This window comes from Bison bison, unplaced genomic scaffold (genome assembly GCF_000754665.1).
Source record: "Bison bison bison isolate TAMUID 2011002044 unplaced genomic scaffold, Bison_UMD1.0 scf7180017864213, whole genome shotgun sequence".
Lineage (NCBI taxonomy): Eukaryota > Metazoa > Chordata > Mammalia > Artiodactyla > Bovidae > Bison > Bison bison.
The window spans coordinates 2962110-2973863 of NW_011494785.1; the positions used below are offsets into that span (position 1 = coordinate 2962110).

An 11754-nucleotide genomic window follows, 5' to 3' on the forward strand; every position below is an offset into this window, starting at 1 on the left:
ACCTGGAGCCACCGTCATCTTCACCTTTACCAACTTCATCGCTTTATCATCCCCTTCACCACCTTCGCCTTTATCATCATCTTCATCCCACCTTCATCGTAAAGACGTTCAGTGAATGAGCTAGAGAATGCGGGGTCTGCTTTTCCTGTTCCTAGCTCCTCTCTGCCCCCAAAGCATGTGCTTCCTCAACTGTCTGTCACAGAAGCCGTCGGGCAGCCCCCAGCCTCCACGCATATACATGGTATGATATTGTCCCCTCTCTTCCCCCCCCCGCCCTACTGCAAACAGCCAGTCAGAGGAGGAGGAGGATGTATTTGGCATCCAGAGGCGGAGAAGCTCCCTGGGCCTGAGTGGGTGCCCCCTTACAGAAGAGGAGCCGGGGCCCGGAGGACCACTCACCCAGCCACTCCGCAGGATCATCTCCATCGAAGAGGACCCGCTGCCCCAGCTGCTGGGGGGCGGCTTTCAGCAGCCACTGAGCAAATGCTTGGAAGAAAAAGAGACCTCCGGCCAGGGGGTGAATGAACAAAGTGGACCTGCCCGACCTCTGGGGCTCACACCCACATCTCCCCGAGGGCAGCCCGTCGGAAAAGAAGCCCTGTCTGAGGTATGGATGTTCCCATGCTGGTTTGTAGGTCATCCTGTGCCGTCTCCCTTCATCGTAGCCCAAGAGCCCAGGGCAGCTCGGGGGTCAGATGCAGCAAGCCTGACCACGTTTGTGTCCATTGGGTACCACCATCCCCCTCGGTTATGAGAGTTATGATGAAGACTTGGGGGCCTGGGGATGCTCTCCCGACAACTTCTATTGCTGGCCCCACTCCCTACCCGATGTGCTCTTTTCTGAGTCAGATTTAAAAGCCTTCATGGATTATGATGGAACCTTTGCTGGGCTGTGAACATCAGATAGCACGCACTTTAAACATGGTCCCTCTTCTGGTCCTTTCTTCGACTGCTCCCTGCAGGCGCATCCCTGCTGGGGAGGTCTGTGCCCCACCCCTCTCCTCTCAGCTCCTAATGAGCTCACCTCCTGCTCCTCCCGCCAGTGTGACCCTCCACTACCCCACTCCCACGGCTGTGCCCCCTGCCAGCTCAACCTGCTGAGTTCTCGGGAGAAGGAGGCACACAGACCGTCCTCTGGATCACTGATGAAACCCCTCACCCTGTTTGTGACCCAGGCCATGGGATCAGCTCCTCAGCCCTGTGCCCACCACTGGACCCTCTAGAACAGCTCACGTGCCTCATGGCAACCTTCAGAGCTGAGCAGTCCAGCAGTGCATTGGCCTATGTGCCAGACAGCCCTCTCCCAGCCCTGCACAGGAACTTCTTGGCCTCAGTTATCATTCTTGGTCCTGGATTAACACTCATGCCTACAAACCCCTACTTGTAAAGGACCCTGGGCCATGGGACCCAGAGAGATTGGTGGGCGGAGCCCTGTCTCATACACGCCCTTCCACATCCCCCAAAGTGCACAGGCCACATTGGCTGGCAGTGGGCACAAAATGGGGCTTTAAATACCCACCGATGGTGGTGAAAGAAGTGTTACAAGGTGCACGGGAGACAGGGTGAAGGAAGAGATGAAGCATCCAGTCTGCGGTGGCATGTGATCCTCGCAGTTGTCCGGTGAGGGGCGTCAGAGACCTGATGCCCCCTTGGGAGTGTGGGGAAGTAGAGCAGAGAGCGTGAGGCCGCACCCCTCACCCCTGCAGTGATGGGAGCCCAGCCCCTCACCTGCCACTCTGCCTTCCCCGCCACCACCCCCAGCCCGCGGGCTGCACACATGCGCTGCCCTTTAGCTGGGGCAGAAGCTGCTGCCAAGAGGAAATATATCCGCTGGAAGTCACACAGCAGCCTCAGCAGAGGGTCCCCTTCAAGGCCGCTGAGCCCTCAGTTGGAACCAGCTTTCTGGAAAGTAGTTTGAGGATAGGAATCAAGAACTTTAAATGGCCACCTCTGTAACCAGCATTTCTACCTCTAGCGACCGTTCCTAAGGAAGTAATTAAAGTCAGACAGAAATTTCATTGAAGAATATAAGTGGATAAGAGCAAACAATGGAAAAAAACAACACAAAGGTGATGGCACCCCACTCCAGTACTCTTGCCTGGAAAATCCCATGGACAGAGGAGCCTGGTGGCTGCAGTCCATGGGGTCACTAGAGTCAGACACTACTGAGCAACTTCACTTTCACTTTTCACTTTCATGCATTGGAGAAGGGAATGGCAACCCAGTCCAGTGTTCTTGCCTGGAGAATCCCAGGGATGGGGGAGTCCGGTGGGCTGCCGTCTCTGGGGTCGCACAGAATCTGACACGACTGAAGCGACTTAGCAGCAGCAGCAGCAGCAAGGACACAAATTAGACTATAGTCATTTAATAGAATGTTATGGTGCATTTAAGAATCGTATTTTCAAAAAAGCTTTAGTGACTCAGAAAACTATTCTTAATCTATTAGTATATGATTCTTGGGTTGGGAAGATCCCCTGGAGAAGGAAATGGCAACCCACTCCAGTATTCTTGCCTGGAGAATCCCATGGTTGGAGGAGCCTGGTGGGGTATAGTCCATGGGGTTGCAAAGAGTTGGACACAACTGAACATGCATACAATAATATATGAAAAAAATAAAATTATGTATAAATTTAAATTTATACATAGTAGTGTAAATAAATTATATATAATAGGTCCAACCTCTCTCAAGAAACACATATTGATTCATCAAATGTGAAAAGGGAATGTAGAAAAACGCCTGGAAGAAATGCATCAATTTAAGAATAGTGGCCGTTTCAGGGTGGTGGGATAAATGACGAATAATTATTATTTTTCTCTCAACTAAGTTTCCTGGTTTTAAAACTTAGTTTGTAATACATTTATTTTTTTAGAGCTTTAAAAAAAGAGTGGCCTTGACGAGAATGAGAACAGAGCCCCTAACTTGCTAGTGGGAGATCGTTTCTCAAGCCCCCGCCCACAATTTGGTTATCTCATTGTCGTGGGCGGGGGGATTGTTCCCCAGGTTAAGGGCTGATAGTGGACCCTGGGAGGGTTCGCCACTCATGTGAGATGGATCCTGCTGAGCCACCCTGTGAGGTGGCCTCAGCTGAGCCATCACCATGTTGGTGGTATCCTGTCTGGAAAATAAGTGCTCTGCTAGGGTGGGGGCGGGGCTGGGGAGAGCGCAGAGCAAGGTCAGCCCCCACCTCCGTGGCCTGGAGCATCTCCTTCCAGCCTCGGTTTCATGTTCCTTGTTGTCACGGGCCTGGGACACTGTGGCTGCACGGAGCTTTAATCTCAAACAAATGACACGTGGAGACCCCAGGCTGGCAGAGAGTGGTGCTTGTGTAGGAATAAAGAACATGGGGCTGGGACAGTGTTTCTGAGCTTGGGTTTCTTTTCTCTTTTTTTAAAGATGAGTTCAAATTCCTATAATTGACCTGGAATTCCCTCCTAAGTATGGCATGGAATTGATTTCTCCCCAAAAGGCTATTAATGGCTTTTCTCTGAAACTGCTAAGACCAGCTGCGGCTCCATTACAGTATTTGTCCATGAGAAGAGCTAACTCCCCCAGATCCACTTCTAAATGGATTCTAAAGAGCCTGCTCACTCAGCCAGCAGTACCGGGCAGAGCCTGAGAGCAGGGTTTGGGCATGCGGGTGGCTCTCTGGACTTCACGACCCTTGGCTTCCCACCCCATCCCCCTTGTCCTGGAGCAAGTCCATTTCCTACTGGCTGGAGCATTGCAAAGTAACGCGCTGGCCAGCTCCAGGTCCCTCCCCCTGCTGGGCAGAGAAGGGGCAGTGTGACCGTGTTTTGGAAAGTTCTGCCCATAGCCTGGCATCTCAGGATTTGCCACACTACTGATGGAGATTGTCTTCCACAATTGAATAAAAACAATAAGGCCATAAATTCACCTCAGTTCAGTTAGTTCAGTCACTCAGTCGTGTCCGACTCTTTGTGACCCCATGGACTGCAGCAGGCCAGCCCTCCCTGTCCATTGCCAACTCCTGGAGTTTATGCAAACTCATGTCCATCGAGTCGGTGATGCCATCCAACCATCCCATCCTCTGTCATCCCCTTCTCCTCCTGCCTTCAATCTTTCCCAACATCAGGTGTTTCAAATGAGTCCTTCCAAAGAACACCTAGGACTGATCTTTAGGATGAATTGGTTGGATCTCCTTGCAGTCCAAGGGACTCTCAAGAGTCTTCTCTAACACCACAGTTCAAAAGCATCAATTCTTCAGTGCTCAGATTTCTTTATAGTCCAACTCTCACATCCATACATGACTACTGGAAAAATTATGGCTTCGACTAGACAGACCTTTGTTGGTCATAAATTAAACTACATTAATTTAACAGAATGTTATAGCACTGTTAAAAGTCACACTTTCAGGACTTCCCTGGTGGCTCAGTAAGGAAGAATCCACCTGCCAGTGCAGGAAACATGGGTTTGATCCCTGGTCCAGAAATATTCCAAATGCCATGGGACAACTAAGCCCATGGGCCATAACTAGAGCCTGTGCTCCAGAGCCTGGGAGCTGCAACTGCTGAGGCCATGTGCTGCCATCACCAAAGCTGTGCTCCCTGGAGCCCGTGCTCTGCATCAAAAGAAGCCACTGCAGTGAGAAGCCCGTGCAACACAAGTACAGAGTAACCCCTGCTTGCCACAACTAGAGAAAACCCCACCGAGCAATGAAGACCCAACCCAGCCGAAACAAAAATTCATTAATTTAAAATAATTTTTAAAAATCACACTTTCAAAAAACTTTGGCAATTCAGAAAACTATTCATAATTTAATAATATATTAAAAATAAAAAATTACATATAAATTTGAATGTATGTATAATAATATAAACAAATTACATATAATATCTCAAATCGCTCTCAAAAATCACCTATTGCTTTATCTATATAGAAAAAAAAAAAACTGAAAGAAATCCATCAAAATAGAAACAGTGGTCATTTCAGGGTAGTGGGATGAATGATGAATAATTATTTTCCTCTCTACTAAGTTTCCTAATTTTTAAAATGAGTATCACTTTTAATTTTTAAAGCTTTTTTTTTTAATGAGTGTGGATTTCTTTTTTTATTTCGAGGGCAGATGGGGCCCCTAGATGAAGCTGGTGAGGTGGGATGGCAGGGTAGTGTGCAGGAAGGGAGGCTCATCCTCCATCCAGTCTAGGTTTCCAGTGATGGGGCAGAAATAAGAGGCCTGACCCCTGTCTGGGATCATTCTGCCCCCAAGATATAGCTAAGCCTTCTTTTTCTATCTCCCCATCTCCCTGCCAACACCCCACCTTGTCCTTCCTAATCACCCCCCACAGAAAACCTCCAGCTCCTTCTTAAGGCCCAGCCCAAAGCCCCCTGCACCCCAAGACCCTTGACTTCCTGACCGTGCTCCCTGGACACTTGGAGCATCATGCTGTGACTCTGTAAACATGGCCTCCTTCCCTCCACCACAAACCCAGCCCAGCACAGGGTCTGCGGCCCAGCACATGGGCATCACTGGTGCTGGAAGGCATGTCTCTCTTCCCACATCTGATGCTGGAAGGAGCCCCAGTGCCCTGAACCTGAAGCTTCCTGCATCCGAGGCCGAGCAGCCTCCCTTGCTGGTTGCTGGTGTCTCTCTGGATGCTGCAGGGATGGGTGAGGGGTGGGGGTGGCAAGTGTGGGGACTGGTGACCATGCCAGTGGTTGACCCAACTATCTGCCTTCTGCAGGAGGAAGGCTTCCCATCCACCCCAGACCGGCTCTTCAAGATCGTGTTCGTGGGCAACTCCTCCGTGGGGAAGACGTCTTTCCTGGGCCGGTTCTGTGATGGCAGGTTCTCCCCAGGCTCGGCGGCCACTGTGGGTGAGTTTTCCACCTGAGGCTGGACCCCAGCCCACCTCTGGAGAGGGGTGGCTGTGAGAAGGGGGCCCAGGGAGGGACTTGGAGCCCTGTGGGAAGGGCCAAGGTCTGGGCTGGTAGGTGAGGACCATGTCTGCCCAGTGCTCGACGAGGGTGCAACCATAAATGCTTCCTACGCCCGGCCTGAAGGGGACTTGAACTTGGCAAAGATGAACTGCTGGCCCTTGGTTGCCTTTCTGAACCCGTCTCTCTTGGATCATGCCTTCCCCATTTTCTGTGTGTGTGTGTGTGTGTGTGTGTGTGTGCACGCACTTGTGTAGATGGGCAGGGGACAGGACAGTGCTCTGGTGGCTTCTTTTACCTGTCAGGTGTCCCCATCCTACATCCCAGGCCTGCTGGTGACAGCTGGAGTCTGTTGTGGATGCTCTTTAAGCTCAGCTATTAGCTGATCAGGTCTTTATCTGCTCCCATCACTATCTGGGTAATTCTGTGTTTAGGTGGGCTTCCCGGGTGGCTCCATGGTAGAGAATCCACCTACCAATGCAGAAGATGCATGGGTTCGATCTCTGGGTCAGGAAGACCCTCTGGAATAAGAAATGGCAACCTATTCCAGTGTTCTTGCCTGGGAATTCCCATGGACAGAGGAGCCTGGCAGGCTACAGTCCAGGGGATTGCGAAGAGTCAGACACGACTGAGTGACCGAGCACAAATCTGTATTTAGGTAGAGGCCTTGGCCCCTTCTCCCCGAGTTGCTCCTTGCCTTGGGATATGTGGTAGAACCCAAGGGCATATCGACCTTTTAGCTTCTCCCAAATTCAGTCACTGAAGCAAAAAAATAAATGAATCCATGGAGTGTCTTCGATGTGCCATTTAACCTTGCTGATAAGAAAGTGAAGTGAAAAATGTTAGCTGACCAGTCACGTCTGACTCTTTGTGACGCCCACGGACTGTAGCCCAACAGGCTTCTCTGTCCATGGAATTTTCCAGGCAAGAACAGTGTTGCATTACCTTCCACTGTACAACAAAGTGAATCAGCTGTATATATACGTACATCCTTTCCTCTTGAGCCTCCCTCCCACCCCCCACCATCCCACCTCTGGGTCATCACGGAGCACTAGGCTGAGCTCCCTGTGTTACATAGCAGCTTCCCTCTAGCTATCTGTTTTACACACGGTCATGTCTGTATGTCAAGGCTACTCTCCCAGTTCATCCCACCCTCCCCTTGCCTTTCTGTGCCCACACGTCTGTTCTCTATTCCTGCCCTGAAAATAGGTTCATCAGTACCTGTTTTCTAGATTCCATATATATGTATTAATATGTGATATTTGTTTTTCTCTTTCTGACTTACTTCACTCTGTATGACTGACTCCAGATCCATCCACATCTCTACAAATGACCCAATTTCATTCCTTTTTATGGTGGGGAATATTCTTTATCCATTCATCTGTCGATGGACATCTAGGTTGCTTCCACGTCCTGGCTATTGTAGATAGTGCTGCGATGAGCACTGGGGTATGTGGGTCTTTTTGCCTCATGGTTTTCTGAGGGTATATGCCCAGGAGTGGGATTGCCGGATCATATGATAGTTCTGTTTTAGCTTTATAAGTCCCCTCCATCCTGTTCTCTACGGTGGCTGCATCAATTTGCATCCCCACCTAATAGTTACCATATCCATCTGTCTTCCCAACAACCCTGAAAAGGCAAGCACTGCTATCAGCCCAACGCAGGACCAGGACCCTGAGGCCCAGAGAGGCCCAGAGGCCCGTCCTCGTTCTCATCAGCTGGCTGGTGCTCCCACTGCCCGCCCCCAGCACCCTTGCTGTTCCAGCCCACGGTCTCCCTAACAACACGGAGTTGTGTGCTCAGCACCCAGTTTCTGCCACAGGAGGCAGGTGGCATAGGCAGGGCAGTCTGCTGAGGTCCAGGGGGCATCAGAAATCCTGGACCTTTACCCCAGCTCTGCCACTGGCCAGCCATGTGACTCTGGAGGTGTTTCTTCTTTGCGCTCCAGTTTTCCTCACCTGAAAAAAATGAGAGATTTGAACGAAGCCACCCAAGATTGCTTCCAAGCCCAGTACCCTGTCCAAACCACCCTTGACCCCTGGTGGTCTTACAAGCTGGCCCACCGAGATAAACTTTCCTGCCCCAGAGACCTGCTTTGGGAGACTCCAAGGTCTCCTCCAGGATAACCTAAATGGGCCCTTCTTTCCAATTTTACTCCTACGGATGGGTCTCTCCTGCAGGCTGCAGGCACCCCGTTCTTATGGCTGAGCCTTTGCAGATTCCAAATCTGGGGGCCCCTCTTGCCCCACTTCTACCCCATTTCACCTGGAGACTCAGAGCCTCCCAAAGGGAAGAATCGGGACTCTTTGACAGGAAGACACCCAGAAGACCCTGCCGCGTACAGCTGGAGATGGACGGCTGGAAGTGACCCTTTGTGCCGAGTGTGGTGACCCTGGGAGTGACCTCTATGGAGCTGGACTGGCCCTCCCTGGAGCATTCCGTGGGGTGACTGCAGAACTACCCCCGAGGTCACGCCTCGGGCATCAGCCTGTGGGAGCAGAGGGGAGATGCTTCACTCCCCAAGGCAGCCCCCACGCCATGGGCATGTTGCCCCTCCTGTTGGAAGAATCAGAGAATCGGGGTCTGCTCACACCTCCAACCAGTGTCTCCAAGATGGAGAACTCTGAGAATATCAGACTAATTTGCACTTTCCAGGAGGCCAATTATGGAAACACCGACAATTTAGGATGGGGAAAAATATCAGAGTTTCCAAATCTAGAACACCCTTCCTCTCACTGTGCAAGGGGAGCCCAGAGCATCAGCTGGAATCCGCGTCCCTGGCACATGCGTCTGGGAGCCGATGTCACGCCAGCTGCCTGGAAGATGCTCCCTTTAAAGATACAGGCAAGGCATCGAGTCCTGGGCTCCCGGGGCTCCAGCAGGCTGAGTCCCATAGGCTCAACAGCCCTGGACCCTCAGCACAGACCTACAGGGACACAGCAGTGCTCGCAAGCCCTCCTCCTTCCCCGAAGAGACTTCCTGACCGCCCAGCCCCTCGTGAGCACATGACTTGTCCTTGCCCGTTGGCTTGTGCAGGATCTGGGTTCCACAATGCAGCAGTGTGTCTTGGGGTGCCCTGCCTCCCCCACCATATGTCCCTTCAAAAGCGGGTGCGTGGGTCCTGTGAGTGCCCTGGAAATGTCAAATGATGCTTCCTGTAGAATTCTGGAACTCGTGTTGTCAAGGAGAAGAGAGGCTGTTGGAGGCAAAGGCTCTGAACCCAGGACTCTGAGTCCAGGGCTCTCCCTGAGGCCTCACCTTGGTTCACAGGCTCCTGCTTTAAACCACGGGCAGTGCCCCAAGGTGCTCCTTCCAAAAGCTTTCCCTGGCAGGATGCCCTTTGACCTCTCCTGGGCACCAGTCAGTTTCCTTCCATCTCCTCATGTGCACAGAGAAATTCTGGGAGCTTGTGTCCATGACATCGCTGGCTCTCCCCATTCCCAAGCCCGTGTGCTCGGACTGACTGCTTAGAAAGGTGAAGGCCGCCCTTCCTGGAGTCCATCGCCCAGCTCTGACCTGCACATCCTACCACACATACACTCCACGGTGAGGGGCCCTGGGGTCCAGTCCTCATTCAGGAACCACTTAGGTTGCAGTCTGGGGGTCACCTGTGAGAGTTCACCGAATGCTGCAGCAGGACGTAAAGGTCATGGACACCCAACTTCCCCCACACCCCCATCATGCCTCACCTTACAGACGGGGAAAGTGAAGTTCCCCAAGTGGGGTGACATCAAGTCCTCAAGGTCACATGGCTGCTCGGAGGCAGGAACACAGGGTCTGGGATCCTGGATCGTTGGAACCGGTGCAGGGGTCTCAGAAACCCCTCTGGTCCCATGTCCTTCTGTGAGGCCCTTTCTGCTGTACACTGATGCCCCGTGTCCTCCCAGCCCCACACTCCCCTCGGGCTTGTTCATCCTCTTCCCAGCCTGCAGGCGAGGCTGCAGGGAGGAGTGTCCTGTGGGCCAGCAGGGACTCCCCAAGCTTCTGGTCCACGTGCCCCCTACAAGACAAGCTCCCCAGCTCCAGCAGAGCGGTCATCAGTGAGGTCAAGGGACCCAGCCGGCCCTCCATCACCTTTCCACCAAACACAGGGCTCATCCTTGGGTCCTCAGGGCCTTCAGACCAGGCCCCGGAGGTATCGGCTGTGGTTGGCTTTCTCCTGAGCTGTTATCAGATGGCAGGCAGCTACTCTGTCTCCCGGAGCACCCGTGGGGGAAGCCCGTTCGCTTGAGCCAAGGAGATACCCTTGGGTCTGGTTCCCACCTGTTCTGATGGGAGCACTGAGTCCTGGACTCTCTGGGTGAAATGAAGCTACTGGGTGCCCCATGCCCAGGGTGCTGCTGTGAAGAGGGGAACAAGTCTCAGAACTGGGTTTATAACTCGGTGAGGCTGCTGACCAGCTCAGGCCAAGAGGATCTCCTGCTTCTTCAGCCTTCCACGGTGGGGAGGGGATGGAGGTGTGTGCATGCACGTGTATGGTGCCTGTGTGTATGCAGATGGCAACCCTCACGTGGATGTCACAGGGGAGCTCCATGAGGAGGGAGGGGTGTCACATGGGAACTGGGAATCCCAAGCCTTCTATCTTTGGGACCTGTCCCTGTGTTCCTCACCCAGATGCAGGCACCCTCTTTCTGACCCTCTTCTGGGAACCCAGGGTGTCTGCGGTCCTGCTGACATCCTAGGAACTGACGACCCTCCCATCTCTCCTGCCCTGCCTGGCCTCTCATCCCCCTTTGCCTGGACATTGTGGCAGGGATGCCCTTTTCTGTCACCTGCCTCTTATCTGCCTGTCCATCTGTCTGTCTCTCTCTTGCCAGCTGCTGCTACTGTTCCTCCCTGGGCCCTCCAGAGTAAGGACCCCAGAAGCTGGGCCTTTTTGAAGGTGGAGGGGGTTTCTCACTGGTTTCAAGAACTGATGCCTTAAGAGGGAAAAGTGTTTTAACTGGTTGAACATCTGTGAATACCCTTACAGGATGTGGAATAGAGGAATGTTTGTTATCAAAGAACCTGCATTTAGGTCCTCTGTCTGAAGTCTGCTGTGGGGCACATGGTGTGTCTCCCTGCCCCATGGCCTCTTTCTGGGGTCAATGACTCCAGGGGTCGGGGGGCTGTCACAGTCTCAGAAGGATGATTACAAGGGGCTTGATGGCTGGGATTGGGACTTCCCTGGTGGCTTAGATGGTTAAGAATCTATCTGCCTGCCAATGCGGACGATCGAGGTTTGATCCTTGGATCCGGAAGATTCCCCTGGAGAAGGGAATGGCAATCCACTCCAGTATTCTTGCCTGGAGAATCCCACAGACAGAGGAGCCTGGTGGTCTATAGTCCATCGGGTTGCAAAGAGTCAGACACAACTGAGCGACTAACACTTTCACTGGTGGCTGGGATTAGGAACTCTGGACCCAAGTCTAGGGGGAAGTGTTGCCTCTGATTCCCTCCCCAGCCCCTTATTCTCTCTGCCCCAGCCACCCCCGCCCCCGCCCACTGTCAAGTGCTCCCCTCTTTCTGCTTCCCCCTCCCTTCACCTATCTTTGTATCACTCATGGGAGTCTGAACATGTGATCCATCCCCCCAAGCATATCTGAATTTTATTATAGAAATTTTGAAAAGGATTTCAGGGGGAAAGAAGAAAAGGAGAAAGGGAGCGGGGGAGGGAGGAATCTGAGGACAGTCTTTCTGTCTCCTCATCTTGACAATGAGGGAATCAATTCATGAATGATAATTTTTCCCCTTAGTAGATTCCTTTTCCATATATGAGCTCATCTGATCCCTAAAGAGGGACACTGCGGTGAGGGGCCTGCGGTTCAGAGAGGTTCAGTGGTTGGATCAAGGTCCCACAGCTGGTCAGTGGCAGAGTT

At 52.4% G+C, this 11754-nt stretch overlaps 1 protein-coding gene across 1 annotated transcript in view; it reads left to right on the plus strand.

The window, feature by feature from the left end:
- The window catches only part of CRACR2A (calcium release activated channel regulator 2A), a 122884-nt gene that overhangs the window by 88900 nt on the left and 22230 nt on the right, over positions 1-11754 (plus strand). Inside the window, exons 13-14 of the mRNA XM_010845207.1 lie at positions 289-607; positions 5704-5836. Of these exons, the coding sequence (XP_010843509.1) occupies positions 289-607; positions 5704-5836 (452 nt within the window). The remainder of the gene's footprint in view (positions 1-288; positions 608-5703; positions 5837-11754) is intronic.